This window comes from Pteropus medius, unplaced genomic scaffold (assembly GCF_902729225.1).
Source record: "Pteropus medius unplaced genomic scaffold, Ma_sr-lr_union100, whole genome shotgun sequence".
NCBI classification, from domain to species: Eukaryota; Metazoa; Chordata; class Mammalia; order Chiroptera; family Pteropodidae; genus Pteropus; species Pteropus medius.
The window spans coordinates 46,197,092-46,214,203 of NW_024349800.1; the positions used below are offsets into that span (position 1 = coordinate 46,197,092).

The following is a 17,112-nucleotide window of genomic DNA, read 5'->3' on the forward strand; positions in this document are numbered from 1 at the left end:
TGAGGTCAAAGATTCTTTTTTATTAACTGCTTTTCATATCATGAACACATTTCCATGTCATTTTTACTCCTTTTTATTGGGTGTACATAAGACTTTATAGTATGTCTGTGTAATACTTTAATCAATTTACCATTTAATTAACTTTTCCCTTATTTTTCAATACAAGTTATTTTTACAGATTTACAAAAGTTACATATCTAAAGTATTATTTATAATTCTGTGTGTTATTTTAAACAGATTTAAACAATGATGTTTATTAGAGCTTTTTAAAATAATAATGAGTAGTATAAAGGAGAAAGCAAAATGACTCATAATCCCTTGCTCAGTTAACTCTGTTGACATTAAGAAAGTACACGTACGTGGCTTGAAAAGATAAACAGTATCAGAAAGTACAAAATAAAAGTCTCTCTGCTTCCCCTCAACCAGTGTTTACTGATAGTAAAAATTATGCATTTTGTGAATATGTATGATTTATATTTACATGTTTATTTGTGTAAATTAAAACATGTAAGGAAGAGATCATATCTTGTTCTGATCCTTTTTCTATATATTATCTTTACCATAGAAATTCATGATATTTACTATTGCATATAATTGCTTTTGGGGAAATTAAGTTAGGATATGTAGAAACCATCTATCTTGGAAAAAAACTAGTTAACTCAAAATAACAGTATTTCATCCCAACTTTTCTTTTTCTCTGCATTTTACTCTGTTCAGTTATCTTTTCCTCTCCTTTACTCCTTTCTCTATATCATCCCCGTTCACTGTTTGTTTACAGTTTATATTTTTAGTTGATTTTTTTTGGTAATTTACATACAGGTAAATGTACTCTTTATTTTTTGCATTTTTGAAGGATCCTTTATGGGTGCTCTTTTTTTAAAAAAATAAATTTATTTAAATTAGTTTCACGTATACAGTACATCAGTTAGCCATCTGTATTGTTCATAAAATGATCCCCCAATTGCTCCCTTCCTCCTCTGGCCCTCCGCTTAGCCATCATATTAATGCTAACTGCATTCCCTATGCCGTGCTCACCATCCCCATGACCAGCTATCAATTACTAATTTGTGCTTCTTTAACCCTTCACCCCATTCTCCTCAACGCCCCTCCTCACTGTCCATCACCAAATTGTCCACTATTAAATGTATTCTTTATGGCGTAGAATTCCATGTGTATTTACAAATGTTGACTTGTAGATAGCCACACAATTAAGATATAGAACAATTCCTTTGCCTCAAATTCATTGCTTTTTGTTCAGAAAAATGTACAGAGCAAATAGGATGCTTTGGTAACTTTGAAAGTGTTTGAGAAGTATGGCCCTGTAAAACTGTTCTTGTTCACTGTAAAAATATCTTCTTTCCTTAGCCATATAGTACTTTTTCTTACTGCCAATATTTTGGAACATGGACAACTCAAAACACAGCTTAGTGTATTTAAATTTGTTCCATCTTCTACTTTAGGTTTTAGCCAGTCTTAAAATTCATTGTGGTTAGGATTCGATAACTCTTGGAGTACTTAGACCATTATTAAAAGAAATCTTTATTTTGCATAGTTTACCAAGCTAGTTAAACCTAAGTCTTGTAATTCTTATGTTTATTCAATTAATTATATTTTGAGTTTCCTGAGAACACTACTCTCAGATGCCTTCGTATGATATCAGATACTATTAACTAAACAGTTTGTCTTGTTCTTAACATCTTGCATTAAATAATACCTTTGTTAAAATTGATGAACCAGTATTGATACATTATTTTTAACTAAAGTTTACAGTTTAATTAGGGTTCTCTCTTTGTGATGGGGTTTTGCCAAATGCCTAATGTTGTGTATCTACTATTATAGTACCATACAGAATAGTTTCACTGCTCTAAAAACCTCCTGTGCTCTACATATTCATTCCCTTCCCCAACTCAACCCCTACCTAACCTCTGGTAACTACTGATCTTTTTATTATCTGCAGTCATTTAGTCATATGATTTCTGGAATGTCATATAGTTGGAATCACAGAGTATGTGGCCTTTTCAGTTTGGCTTCTTTAACTTAGTTATATACTTTCCAAATGTCTCATATCTTTGCAACTGAAGAGTTTATGGGAATAGAAAAAAGAGTTGTGCAAGCGAAGAGGTAATAGTTAAGGGAGCACAGAGGCAGCTTCATGGAGGAGATGGCGTTTGAGTGGACTTGGAAGATGGCTCTAATTTTTATAGAATGGGGCAGAAGGTATTTGTGGAAACAGGAGTACCATAGACACAAAGTATAGGAGTAGGAAAATCCAGGACTTACTTTAAGAACAGAAAACTATTTGACTTAACCTTGCGGGAGATGCAAAAGGCTTGGCTAATAACTGAAGTCTGTCTGTAGATGTTTTTTTTGTTTGTTTGTTTGGCCTGCATAGTTAAAAAGTTTTTCAATATATATGAATGTTTTTATTTGGATATTGGTTCTACCACTTCCTATATGTGTGAACAGTTGAATGAAGTATTCAGCTTTTCGCACATATATGATATCGACCTGGGGCTGGAGGCATTTGAGTAGGTGACCTTCGGAGACACAGAGTAAGAGGGTTAGATTAGAAAGTTGGAACAGTAGATTGGGACCAGATTATAGAGGGCACTGAATGTCATTTTAGGATATTTGTATTTTATTCCATGATTGGTATAGACCTAGTTAAAGTTCCTCAGCCAAAGGAGGGTGAGAGGTGATTAGAACTTGCCTATAAGAATACTAACACCTTGATGATGTGATAGTACTGTGAAGGATAGATTAGAGTTGGAAGAGACTGATAGAAATAGTTCCACAAAGAAATCATAAGAGCTTTGAAGTAAGGTAGTGGTGGATGGGGTAGCAAACTGAGCAGTTTATGGGAGACATGTAAAGGTTAGAATCAACAGAACTTGGTAAATTTTATAAGTGGGGCAGCAAGATGATTTTAAGAGAATGCAAAAGTTTAAGGCCTAATAATATGCCATTATGAGAGAAGGTAAAGCTAGAAACAGGTGTAAATTTAAGAGAATGTAGAACATGGAAATGTTGACTTGTTTCTCACAAAATACTGGAATTTATATAATTCTGACAGTAAACTTGGCCAATTTATGATCCTTTTTTTTCCTTCAGATGGTTGAGTTTACAGAATAGAGTTTATATGGCTCTCTAGTACCTGAAATATACCTGTCCTTGTAAAATCTTTCTTATTAGTGTTAGTACTCATTTGGAAATTCAGAAGGATATAGTCTTTGAAATTGATTTTGAGAATCTCATTAGATTCACTTAACTGATTCAACAGTGAAGATTTTTAATAACTTAAATGTTAATTTTAGTTGTCATTGACAGCCAGCTTACTTTACCCCTTTTACCTCTTTCCTCCCCTTCCCCAGTTCCTGGATCATGTTAGATTGTTCTTTCTCACAGTGAGAGTATTCTGCATAAAGTCTGCATGCATGTCACTGTGTTCTGAAGGTGAATTTCATCAAGAGGAAAAGATGAGAGAAATTCTTCCTTATTGGGCTCCCTGAAACTCAGCAGTTATGATTCATTTATGCCACTTTGTCTTTAACACCTTTTTCAAGGGATCTCTAGAACGAGTCAGTTGTATTCATGACTATGGTTTATTAGGAAAGAAATGAAGCACAGGAATAGCAAGGGAAAAAGACATGTTAGGCAGAATCCTGAGGAATCTGGGTGCAGGCTTCTAACATTCCTCTCTCCCACTAGGGTTGCCCGAATAGAATGTGCTTCCTTCAGGATGTAACATGTAACATTTCTGGCCAAGGAAACCTGCTTTAAGATTCAAAACACAGGATATTTACTGGAGACTGGTTGTTCAGGCACTCCGCCTGCGTGTAACTAGCCACAGCTACTGAAATTCTGAACTCCCAGAAGGAAAGCAGCTGTTAGCCATAATCACATTGTTTATAAACCATCTGGGCAAGCTGGTACAGTGTCCCAAGTGGGTAAAATAACCATAATCAACATAAGGAACATTATAAAAGCCAAGTTCCCAGATGTCAATCAAGGACAGTCTTACAAGCAGGCCCTTCTAAAGACTGCATAACAGGCCTGCTATGTTAATTCTCCAGCAAAATTCCTCTTTCCCAATTCCAGGCTGCTGCATTGCCATTCCAACTCTCTGAATTTTTGTCTCACAAGCCATCCTAACCCTTATTATAGCTTGGGTTTGTATTAGATCTTAAGACTTTCCTTTCCTTTCTGATTGTGGCCTCAATCAAGGTTTTCAAATATTAGAAATGGTCAGAGGAAAGTAAGATCTGTTCTTGGATTGTTAGTCTTTAACACAGTGAAATGGCTTGGCTTATCTCTGGACATAGAATGGAGATTTTCTACTTCTCTCCAGCTTAAATGACAGCCACAAGAGCCGTGCCATTTTCAATTGTGTTCTTGTTCCATGTCTCTTATACTCATGGTTATTTGTATATTTCTGCCTGTCTTAAAGTTAAATCTTTTTTTGTGGTCATTTATTGAGATTTTAGAACAAACATCATTTTTCTTTATATATTTCTGAGTTTTCCTTTTTCATGAACATTGATTTGCTTTGAGTATTACCTGTATATTAGGAATTATGGAACGTGGAGGATCTCTGGAATAATAGCGAAAAATTTTTTGTTTGTCATAATGGAACAATGTCAAGTTCTAAGACCATGAAAAGGATGAGCAAGAGGTAGTGTAAGACATTTGAGAAAACTGGAATGTCTTTTATTTTTACCAGAGTAAAATTTTTTGTATTTTATCTACATATGTTTTATTTCCCCCACCCCCCAGCCATGAATATTTTTTATCGAAAATAGGAAAGGACAATAAATCCTATAGTGGTATTTTTGTGGCAGCAGTTTCAGCATCTTTGGGGAGAAGGATAATTTTCCTTTTGACTGGTTTAGTTATGATTTTTTTAAATTCTCACCATGAGAAGCTCTGGACTGCTTCAGAAATCTTTAGGAGATTGGACGAATTTGTATAGAGAGGAACATTTTTGTAGTAATTAATGTTGTTTGGGGGACGCATATCCAGATTAATTTCAGAGAAAGCAATAAACTATTTGTATTCTGTACTTCATCTAGTTTAAAATGTCATCAATTTTAAGATTTCATTAACTTTTTGCCACTAATTAAGTAAAAACCCTGACAGAATATTTTCTAATCACTTAGACTATTTAAATCAGAATTCACATTTTTTTCTTGTGAGGATTTTTAAGATCTACTCTTACCAACTTTCAAATATGCAATATAATATTAACTATAGAATTAACTATGTAACTGTGTTAACTATACAATTCACATTTTTATGTTGGAATTTTTGTATTAGGAGCATTGGCATTACAGCATTATTGTTTATTTTTAAAGAGAGTGCTCCACTATCAATTCTGGGATTTCAGTTCTCTTTAATCTGTTACACATCTTAGATGTATTAATTTTCTGCAACATGGTATAAAGTATAGGATAGAAAAAGAAGGGATAAAACATTCCTCTACATTACTGAAGTGCTCACAAGAGCTTTGTAAATAGTATTAGCTTGTTTTTTACTGATGACAAAATTGAGGCTTAGGGTAGTTTTAAGTAACCTGTTGCAGATAGCCTAGCTTGCAAGTGGCAAGGATGGATTTTCTCCCTTTTTTTTTTTTTAAAAAAAAAACAGCTTTATTGAAGTGTGATTTACATCCTATGAAATTCATCCATGTAAGAATCCAACTCAGTATTTAGTAAATTTATTAAGTTGTGCAACCACTCTCACAATCTGGTTTTAGAATGTTATCATCACCCAGAGAGAAACCTGGTATATATATTCTAGGGCAAATTCTTGCACTCACTCTCAACCTGAGGCAACCATTTATCTGCTTTCTGTCTCTATAGATTTACATTTTTTGGAAATTTTATATAAATGGGATCATACAAGATACAGTCTTTTGTGTGTGTCTTTTTTCATTTAGTGTGTGTTTTCGAGGTTCATCCATATTGTAGCATATATCAGTAGTCCATTCCTTTTTATTGCCAAATAGTTATTCCATTATCCGAGTATACCACATTTTGTTTCTCCATTCACTGGTTGATGGACATTTGGGTCATTTCCATTTTCAGCTGTTAAGAATAATGTTATAAACATCCTTGTAAAAGTCTTTATGTGAGCACATGTTTTCATTTCTCTTGAATAGGTACTTAGGAGTGGAATTGCTCGGTTATATGATAGGTCTATGTTTTAACTGTTTTAGAAACTGCCCAATTGTTTTCCAAAGAGAAGACACCATTTTCTATCGCAGAAGAAATAATGCATGAGGGTTTCGGTTTCTCCACGTTCTGGCCGATGCTTGTTATTAATCTTTTTGATTATAACCATTCTGATAGATATGTAGTGTGACCTCATTTTGGTGTTAATTTGCATCTCTCCTATGACTCATGATGTTGAGCAACTTTTCATGTGATTATTGGTCATTTGTGTATCTTCTTTTGTGGAATGTCTGTTCACATATTTTGCCCTAGTTTTAATTCGATAATTTGTCTTTTTCCTGAGTTGTAAGAAATATTACATATTCTGGCTACAAGTTCTTTATTCACATATAATTTGAAAATAGTTTTCTCCCATTGTATGACTTGTCTTTTCCTTTTTTTTTAGTAATGTCTGTTGAAGAGCAAAAGTCTGATGAATTCAGTTTAGTATTCTTTTCTTGTATGGATTCTGCTTTTAGTAATATATTTAAGAAACCTTTGCCTAATCTGGGGTCACAAAGATTTTATCTTCCAAACAGGAATTAGCAGCCTATAGTGTAAAGACCACATCAGGCTCACAGCTTGTAATTGTAAATATTTTATTGGAACATAGCCACACCCATTCATTCACATGTTGTCCATGGCTGCTTTCTCTTACAGTGATAGTTAAGTAGTTGCTACAGAGATTGTGTGGCTGAGAAACCTAAAATATTTGGTTATGGCCCCTTTCAAAGGATGTTTGCTGACCCCTCTTCTAGAAGTGTTACAGTTTTAGCTCTTGTTATGTCTGTGATCCAATTTGAATTGTTCTTTTGTGTGTGGCGTGAAGTAAAAGTCTCAGTTCACCTTTTTTTTCATAAGGATGTGCAATTATTCCAGTACCATTTGTTGAAAAGACTATCCTATAAATTATGAGTCATTTACCTTTCACTGCATTCAAGATTTTCTCTTTGTCTTTGGTTTTCATTAGTTTTATTATGATATATCTAGGTGGAGATCTCTGTACTTATCTCAATTTGGGTTGTTGAGCTTCTTGGATCTGTAGATTAATGTTTTTCATGAAATCGAGAAAGTTTTCAGCCATTCTTTTTTCTAATATTTATACTGTACCTTTTCTGGGACTCCAGTTGCATGCATCCTGGTATGTTTGATGTTGTTTACAAGTCTCCAGTGCTCTGTTCATTTTTCTTCAATTTTTTTTCTGTTCTTCAGATTAGATTATTTTATTTAAAAATTTTTCTCATTCTTTATGTAATATCAAATCTGCTCTTCAGACCATCTAGTGTATTTTCCATTTCAATTATTATACTTTTTAACTCTTAAAATTTCCATTTGATTCTTTTGTAATAGTTTGCATTTCTTTGTTGATATTTATTATTTGTTTGGTCTTTGTCATTCATATAAATGTACAACTTCTCTAAGCATAGGTTCTTTTATTTCTGCAAACACATTTATAATAATTGTTTTGAAGTCTAGTAAATCCAGTATCTGGCTCCACTTAGATACAGTTGCAACTGGCTACTTTTTTTTTTTTTTTCAGATAATAGGTCACATTTTCATGGTATATTATAGCAACTTGATTCTAATTTTATTAATTTTTTCTGTAGGTGATAGTGGTGATGGTGGTGGCAGTGGTTGTTTCATTCATTTATTCGTTCATTTATTTTTTAAAAAGTGACTTTCATGGATTCTAACTGCATTATCTGTCTCCCACAGTGCGCAGCTGCTGATGTGTCTCCTTAGCTCTAAAAAAATTCTTATTTAAATTTTTTACTTTGGCTTCCTAGAGTTTGCCCCTGTGCCTGCATTGCTTAGTGCTTAGGTTGTGCTTGAACACCTTGAGCCAGGTGGATTGTGTTTTGGGAAGCACATTCAAAGTTCAGGCTGTTTTCAAGTTTGCCTCCTTTACTTTCTGTTGGATTTTCTCTTATCTCTTTGTGCACTCATGCAGCTTTCTAGTCAGCCAGGGATGTGTGAAAGCGTGGTCTCTCTTGGGTCTCTACTTTTGCTTGTGCATACTCCCACCCTCTCAGTTAGTTGGCATTCTTGGGGAGTTTGGGACCTTATGGGTTGCCCCTGCACATATGTGCTGCCTCCTAGTCAGCCAGGGCTGTGTGGAGGGCATCAATCCTCTCCTCAGACTATGTTACCTTATCAAGTTCCTCTATGGCTCTCTCCTTTCCAGGATCTCCGTTAAATTTCTAGGTAGTCCTCAGGTTTGCTGCTCGCTTCAGCTGATACAGTAATCCCAGGCTACAACAGTTGTAGACTTTTCTGTTTCCTGCTGGGTGTGGGTTTTCTGCTCTCTGCTCCAAATCAAAGTCATTCCCCCTTCAGCAGCAGCAAAGCACCTGGTTTTCACAGCCAACCTCACCTTGCTTGGAACCGTGTTGGTGGAGTGGAGAAGAGGGTGGAGGCAGTCCTGGTAAGATGCCAGACTTTCACTGTTCTTCCCAAGAAGTACAGTTTTTTTCATGAATAAGCTCTCCTTGTGTTTTTGCCTTTGTTTGATTTCTGGAGCACAAAATGGTTGTTTTTTGACAGTTTGTCCAGTTTTATAATTGTTTTTCGAGGACAAGACTTTGTATTCTTTCTCTTGTGAAGCTGGTCTTCACAAATTAGATTCTAAAACCTAGGAATATTACATTTCAAAGCCAAATGCTTTTTTCTCTAATTCATGCTTTGTGGGGATAGAGAACAGATAACTGTTTAAAAAGATGAATGGCACAGAAAGGGAGATGTATGAATCTTGAAACAAAGTTTATATTTCTAAGTTGTATGAGACTTTTATTTCTGTATAGATTTGCAAACCGAAACTGAGGTTGATCAAAGAGTTTGGTGGCTCTTGTGGAGAGTAGACCTGTTTCTTCCGAGTGAGCCAGCTATTGTTGACAAAGTGCTTTTCCTGTAGTATTCTTGGCTTTGTAACAGTTTTATGAAATAGGTGTTGTAATTATGATCATTTTACAAACAAGAATATAGGTTAGTGACTTACCCACGTTTTCAAAGTTTGTATGTGGTAGTGATAGTACTTGAACCCATTTCTTCTGACTTGATTTTTTATACTCTACATTACTGCTTTCCTGTCATGTCATAATTACTTGTAAACTCTTTGATGATCCTAGTGTATTTATTTATGTAGGTAGACATGAAGTTAGAATAGTTCATAATAATCTTCTTGAAATTTTACTAGAGCTCAAATTTTTTTCTTTCTAGCGATAATCACTCTTTACGTATTGAAGAGCCCCTATTCATTCATGCAGTTAGCTGTTAAGCAGGTTGTTAAGAGTCAGAGAAAGATATCCCATGGCAGCTTCCTCTGCCAGCTTCCTCTTTTTTTCTTACTCCATAGATGCAGATTCTGCCCAAGAAGCCCCTGCATTGCAGAGGGACTGGAAATCTGTATGATCTGTTTATTTCGCAATTGACAAGGGTAAGGGGGCCTTTATGGGGGAGGCGCTTGGGTGCCCTGAATTTAGCTTTATGAAGCTGGGCTAACATTTAGTTTGGGAAAATTTAAATTTAGTATTTTTAAAAACCCCTTTATGAATTCTGTTTGTCCTACACCAGCTAAGTGTCAGATTATCATATTAAAAAGCATTTATTATAATGGTAATTTTTTTCTCCCCTTAAGTCCTGGTCAAAACAAGTCAGACAAACATTCTAAAATTCCAAACCTGGGATCACTTAGAATATAGATAATACTGAATATATGTAAATAATATTTTACTATAATGAAAATTTTGAAAGGTTTTGGATAAAAGTCTGTTTCTATGGCCCATCATAGTTATTCTTTATTAATCTGCTCTGTTCCTTTTCCATAAATCTGTCAATCTGTAGAGTAAAAAAGGGACTTGTGGATATGCCATAAACATCGTGGGTGGGCGTGGTGTCTTTTTCTTGCTGCTAGAAATTAATACTTACTTCCTTGAATTCTGTGTTCACCCTAGATGCCAGTAAAATTTGAGTCGTATCTTCAGACTGTCCTCTGTTTATTAGTATAGGTGTAAAGTGTAGTTGGTGAATCTTACGGGAGCCAATATTAAGTGTTGTAAGTCTCACTTGGCAGGTTTATATAACAAGTGCCAGAAATGGTGATATTAATAGGATTAAAATAGGTGAGAAAGAGTTGAAAATTGTAGAAGGATTGGGCAGGTAATTGTAGCTTGATGGGTAATTGAGAAAAACTTGACCTGGTGATGGCTTGATGGGCTTATTTTATTTTTATTTTATTTTTACCTGGTAGTAAAATAGCTTTGTTTACCTAAAGAAATACTGTACATTTCTGTAATTTAAATAGATATTTTGAGTATTCTGTACCTCATATTTTTAAATGGTCTTTTTTAAACATTTAATTTATAGATTTTAAGAATTCAACAATATTATGTGTATTCTCTTTACCACTATTAATAAATGTTCCACTTTTTAGTACAAACACATTGGAAACTTTTTATTCTTATACTTCTTAAGTGACTTTTTTTCTGTTTTTTTGTTTTGTTTTGTTTTGTTTTTTAAAGCCATAAGGATGAGTTTACCATTATTCCTGTACTGGTTGGAGCTCTGAGTGAGTCAAAAGAACAGGAATTCGGAAAACTCTTCAGTAAATATCTAGCGGATCCTAGTAATCTCTTTGTGGTTTCTTCTGATTTCTGCCATTGGGGTAAGTTCTAGATTTTAACATATCATGGTAGATATATTATATACTGTGGTTAAAGGTATCTTTTCATTCCAAGCTCGGACTTTCAGTTCTTTATCATTTTTCTTGGAAAGTTTTACTTTTAGCAGCAATGTTTAAAAGTGAACAAAAAAGTCTTTTGGTCATTTAAAAAGGGTCAGATTATAATAGTGGATTATGGCTACATTTCCAAAGGCGACTGGTATAATTGGATTCACACTGTGAGGGCATCCTTGCTTAGACACTTAATGCTAGTGGGAGTTAAGATCTTTTAACTCCATTTCCAGATAGACTTGTATAGTAGATTCCCTGAAGTTGTTTTTTTGGTGGACAAAGCAAATTTTCTTCTTTAGAATTTAGAAAAGCACTGTGTGCTATGGCAGTCCTTTTCCACATTTCCTGTTTTGTAATTAGTCTTTTTTCTTTCTTTTTTTTCCTTTGGTGCTTAATTTTTTCTCATAGTTGCCATCAGTTAGAGCTACCCTGCAAAGATTGTAACATGTTGGCTATTAGCACTGTGATCTTCATTGGTAATGGTTCATAAGGGTAAGGACTCCTAAATTATTTCTGTTATTATTGTGAATTAAAAGAATAAGGAAGCTTCACAGTGAGTAGATCATAAAGGAAGTGAGGCATATGTGGATGTCTCTTTTAGTAAATTTTGTTTTTCAAATTCTTTGGATAAAAATTGCTCTCATTTTACTGTTTTAGAACATTTCCGAATCATATTCCTTTTAGGACATCTCTTTGGCTCATGTATTCATTGGTTTAAGGATGCCAATATCTGTTCATCCAATTATTTCTTTGATTATAAAGAAAATATAAGGCACAGGACTATAAATCTTAAGATATGAGTGCTAGGATGGCCAGAAAAACATCCTCAATGAGACATAGGGTGCCCTGGCTTTTCAGATCTTACTGAATGCCAGAGTTGATTCAACATTTATCTGGCCTATTTTAGGCTGGTATTTTCTTTACTTAAGTCATGCCATGAGTGGCCTTGAGATTTCAGTTCAAAAAACCCTTCCCCCTAATGCTATAGATAAATATTTTTGTTTAAGGTACTCATTTTTCAACCGGGGCTAAATATCCTCCTGGGGGTCATTTGGAAATGCCTGGAGACATTTTTAATTATCACCGTTGGGGTGGTGGGTGGGGTAAGGGTGGGGTGGGGTGGGGTGGGAGGTGGGGATGCTTTTGGCACCTCGTGAGTAGGGTCCAGGGAAGTTGCTAAACAAACATCCTATATAATGCATCCTATATAATGTGGAAAGCCTCCCACATCCAAGAATTACCTGCACAAATGTCAGTAGTGCTGAGGTTTGGAGCCCTGGTTTAGGGGGTGCAGGAAGCTACCTGCCTTGCCCAACTTCCTTAGAGCTCTCAGCGTTCTTTAATAGCAAGTTCTGTTGGCTAGTTGTTTTGCTACCTTTGGCAGAAGTTATTTTTTATGGATATAGTATGTTACTTAGATCTGAGGCCTACATAGAAGTTTAAAGAGTTCTTTTCTTGGAAATTCTGAAGTTTAGTAATAGTCGATCTTAAAAACTAAGGTGTCTCATTGAGAAAAGGCCTTTTTCCTTAGTATTATGAATTTGAATTGGCAATGTTTTAGAAATTAAAAATTCTTGGAGCATGTGCTCCCTGCCTCTTCACTTTTAAGGCTCTCATGAATCACTTAAAATCACTCTATAATTTACATATTTGGTTCCCTGATGTTGTTCTTCAGAGTTTAGGCTTTCCCTCTAGGCTGGCACCATGTGCAACCACAACATAAATCCAGATAAAAAAACATCAGTGAACATATTAATGTTGCTCTTTTCTGTGGAATCATCTTTTTTTACCTCATTAATGAACTCTAAAGTAAATAAGCCCTAGTCACTACTATATTTAAGTACAGTGTCGAGAGAGAAAAATGATTTTTTTCTTTTACATTCTACCTACATTCTCAGAAAATTATTTAGGCCATTTGGTCTCCTGATTTCTTGAAAATTTTGTTATTTAAATTGTAAGATTTTTCTGGTGATAATTACAAAAAAAGAACTCAGAATTTCCAAAAGTCAATAAATGTTAGCTATGGAAATTATCCAGAGACAAAAACATATATAAATATATATGTAATAGAACTATATAGGTAATAGAAGTATATAAGTAATAGAACTTTCTCAACTATTTGTTTTTTGTAATATTGCTGTCACTACAGTAGTCATTAAGTGCTTACTTTGTATTTATGGAAAGCACTGTATTAATTCTTATTAGGAAACTTGATAGAGGTTTGGGGTGAGTTGAAGGTGTTGCATAGATACTATTTCAAGATTAGTAGTCTTTTTTCTATAATAGTAATAGTAACTGTTATTCTTGTTAAGTAAGATTTACTTTTTGTTTTACATGCCTATTGAAATAATAAGAATCATTGGCTAGCTATAGGTTAAACTCTCTTTACTTAGAAATTAAGTTTCATATTTCTCATATTTATGCTTTAGCGGCATTAGTCATCTTTCCTAAATTGATGAACGCTATATTCCCATCTCCAAAATCTAGCTTTTTCTCATGAAGATAAGTACTTACTGGTTTCTTCTTTTTCTTCTTCTTTTTTAAAAAAGATACTATGCAGTTTGATTTTACTATATCAAAGTAATGATGTCACTGAATTCTAAACCATTTCACAGAGAGGATTCAGTTCCTTAGGTACTCAGAGACCTTAAAAGTTTCATTGAATTAGGCTCTTAACAACTCCACATTTTGAAGAAAAACCACTTACTTGATTATGGTACAGTTGACAAATTGCTCAACTATATTCAGTAGAATTTTTTTTTTGTTTTTGTTGAATAATGACATTAGAGTATTGACAGTGAAAATTTTTCATTACTAGTCAGTGTTTCTCTTTATAGATTGTCTGTGAAAAATAAAGAAATGTGGTAATTGAGAAAATTGGGAGACCTCTATGTAGTTGGAAGGATTTTGCCTTGTTGACCTTGTTTGTTAGCCAGTGCCCATTACACGAATGACTTCCTTTTTTTAAAAAGTGTATTTTGCTTTAAAGATGTTCATCTTTCAGATCGCATTTAGCTTTTATTTAGAATTGAAAGACATACTAGATAAAAAGTAGAAAGACTAAAATACTCTCAACTTTTCTTTTTGGGTGAGACAAGCTAAGGAAGAATCGAGAACCTAGATTCTATTATCCTCCTTTCTCCTATCCCTCAGTGACCCCCTCCACCCGCCTCTCCCCCCAAAAACACCCTGAATTTCAATTTCTGCCTTTTTTCATTAGCCCAATAGGTATTTCCCCGGTAACGCAATGATCCCACCTCTTTTCATCTTTCCTGTTAGTATCAGGAAGAGTGGCATAAGTGAAAGGACATTTGCTGCTAGTATTTGATTTTTGCAATGGTTAAGTAATGTTCTCACACTTTGCGTGCTTGTCAAGTTCCACATCCCATAGGACGGCTCCATGTAAGAGAAGTTGTTGGAACCTAATTTAGTTTTTCAATCAGAATTTTCATTTTATTTTCCTAAGTTTCATTTTTGCTCTTGTTATATACTGTTAATATTTGTGTTTTCCTGAGACCTCCCTGAAATTTATGTTTCCAAATTTAGATTAACAGCTTTTGTTAACATTATTTTCAGTTAATTTTTAATAAGTTTGTAAGTAAAACTGGATCTAACAAATTGATTCTTTAGAAGTGAATTCATGCTTTTATTTAATTTTCCTTTTATGGTGGTTTTAAGTACAAATTATTTTCAATAAATTTACTTGGTAAATGTTAATGATAATAATTTTTATTAAAATATGAGTAAATTTTACTACTGTTACTTCAGCAATTTTGGATTTTTATTTATAAACTTACATTTGTTTAGGTTTACATAATTTCTTTTTCACAAGTATATGCCACCTATTAAAAGTGGCATTTCCTTAATATTTATGGAATTTATATCTTTAACTAGATTTTTGGTCTAGCATAATTAGCAAGTGATTATTTATACATACTCTTCTTCCTTTCTGTTGTTAGTCTCTTGGATTTGAGGGTATTACTATTTTTAAAATATTTAAATTGGTTGGAGTATAAGTTTGTTAATTCCTGAAACATACCTTATTCTACCTTAGATATTTGTCTTCTCAAATATTAGTATACACTGATTTCACATATATAGGGTTTTGATCTTTTGCAAGTTTGAGTGAAAGCTAATACTTTTACATTATAACTAAGGCTTCAGAATCAAAGGACTAGTATTTTGCTTATAAAAATGATGAATGGCCTTATTTGATGCTACTTAGAAATGTTTCCTTTATGAAATGCATCGGTTTTTTTTTTTGATAATGATTTGAATTATGAATGTTCCCAGTTTAGGTCCTTAATATAGAATGGCCTAATAATCTATCCCACAGGTTGTTGTGAAGTTTAACTAAAGTGTTTGAAAACATTTAAACATACAAACAAAGTATTAAGTGGTTGTCTAACAGTGCAGTTTTTACTGGACACATGTCTGAAAGTCTGTCTTACTGACTGATCTTTTGGGGGCTTCATAGATCAACTTTCCAAGCTCATTGTTTGTTTCTGCAATCCAGTGTTTAGCTTAATGTTGAGGTATTTAATATTTTTTTCACTTTTTGTTTTGAGGTACTTAAAAAGTAGTGTTGGTTCTCGTACCATTCATTGTTATGTTTGTCCTCATTAGTTGACTGTTGTGTGTTAAACAGACATCCCTGGAGCTTATTCTCCACACTCTGTGAATCCACTCATTAATCACCAGTCACCTTTGGAGATGGGAAAATTACTTACCTGTATTTCTTTTTCTCAGAAAGCGTGCTCTGGAATGGATTCACAAATGAGCTACCCTCCTTCCCTCAAAGAGTAAGGTTTCTGCTTTACAGGATTTTTTTCTTGGGTTATTTTTCCTCTCATCTTTTGAATTTGAAAAGAACTGAGGGAAGGCACCTGAAGAAACTACTGACATACTCACTAGGGGAGTTCCCAAGCTTGTGCTGCCCCTAGGGGCAGTGTCAATGGCTCTTAAAGCTAGAAAGCTCATACTTGGAGTTGAAACAGGGGCTCAGAGAATCCATTTTCCCAGTGTACCTTCTGAAAGGATAAGTTTCAGGTAAGTAATTTTCTCTTACTATGCGATATGCTTTATTTATACCTATAAAAGTACACAGGTTTAGTTCTCCAGGTGTATAGGCAATGTATTTGTTCAGTTTAGGTGCATAAGCTTTACTGCTTGTTAGAAATATTGTAAAACAAATATGTCTGCTCATGAGGTACATGAAATCATAATATATTTTAAGTTAACAATAAGTATTTAATAAAGGTGCATTTATGATCAGGGTATTGTGTTAGTGTTGTCATTTATTTTATTCTTTATTGAATAAAATCTTGATAAACTTACTTTTTTAGGAATTAGAAACAGAAAAAGGTCTTTTGAATTCAAATTCCAAGCAGTATTTAAAGTTTTGTGTGTGTATGTGTTAGTGCATGTGTGCACACACATATATACACATAGGCTAGGATGATGGCAGTTATTTACCTCAAATTAGATGCTTTCTGTATGTATATTGACCAGAATGAATTATTCAAGTAATTTTTATATATTTCTACAATTAAAAAAATTATTGTGAGATAGTGTGAGTTGTTATAAGTGAGATTTTTTTTCAGTATAAGCTATATATAGTGTGGATTTAGCCCAAGTGTTATATTCTTTAGTGCTTATCAGATATTTCTACTCATTTCTTTATCTACTAAATGTGAGGTGGCTACTAGTGAGTAACAAAAAAATAGCAAAATATTAAACATTGGCTCACTGATATTCTGTGTATTTTGTCTTATTAAAATAAATTACAGTTGATTTAGTATTTTAAGTTTCAAACATTCTGTATATTTTTTTCTTCAAAAGTAGTTTTTAAGTGAAACTTACATTGAAAGTGGTCCATATTAACAAGACAGCATTTTAAAATATACATTTCACTTACGGTTAAGGTGGGTTTGACCACCTTCATCCATTAGAAACAGCAGTTCTGAAGTTGGAAATAAGCAAAAAAGACTTTTGAGTAAAAAATGGCAGTCTCGAAGTACATGCATTTTTCTCTGCACCTGAGAGTGGCAGTTATGTCCCAGTCACGGAGATTATTGACAGCTAAAACTAACAGCTACTTCCGGAAGGAAGAAAAAGAGAGTGCATAGTACATACCTGAAACAGTTAAGGTTCAGAGAATATTCATCTTGATTT

At 33.9% G+C, this 17,112-nt stretch overlaps 1 protein-coding gene across 4 annotated transcripts in view; it reads left to right on the top strand.

Moving 5' to 3' along the window:
• Nucleotides 1-17,112, top strand: part of MEMO1 (mediator of cell motility 1) — a 95,474-nt gene that overhangs the window by 54,408 nt on the left and 23,954 nt on the right. The window contains exon 6 of one of the 4 annotated variants that reach the window (XM_039887465.1): nt 10,727-10,869. The exons of the other annotated variants lie outside the window; for them this stretch is intronic. Within the exon in view, the coding sequence (XP_039743399.1) occupies nt 10,727-10,869 (143 nt within the window). The remainder of the gene's footprint in view (nt 1-10,726; nt 10,870-17,112) is intronic. 4 annotated transcript variants of the gene reach the window in all.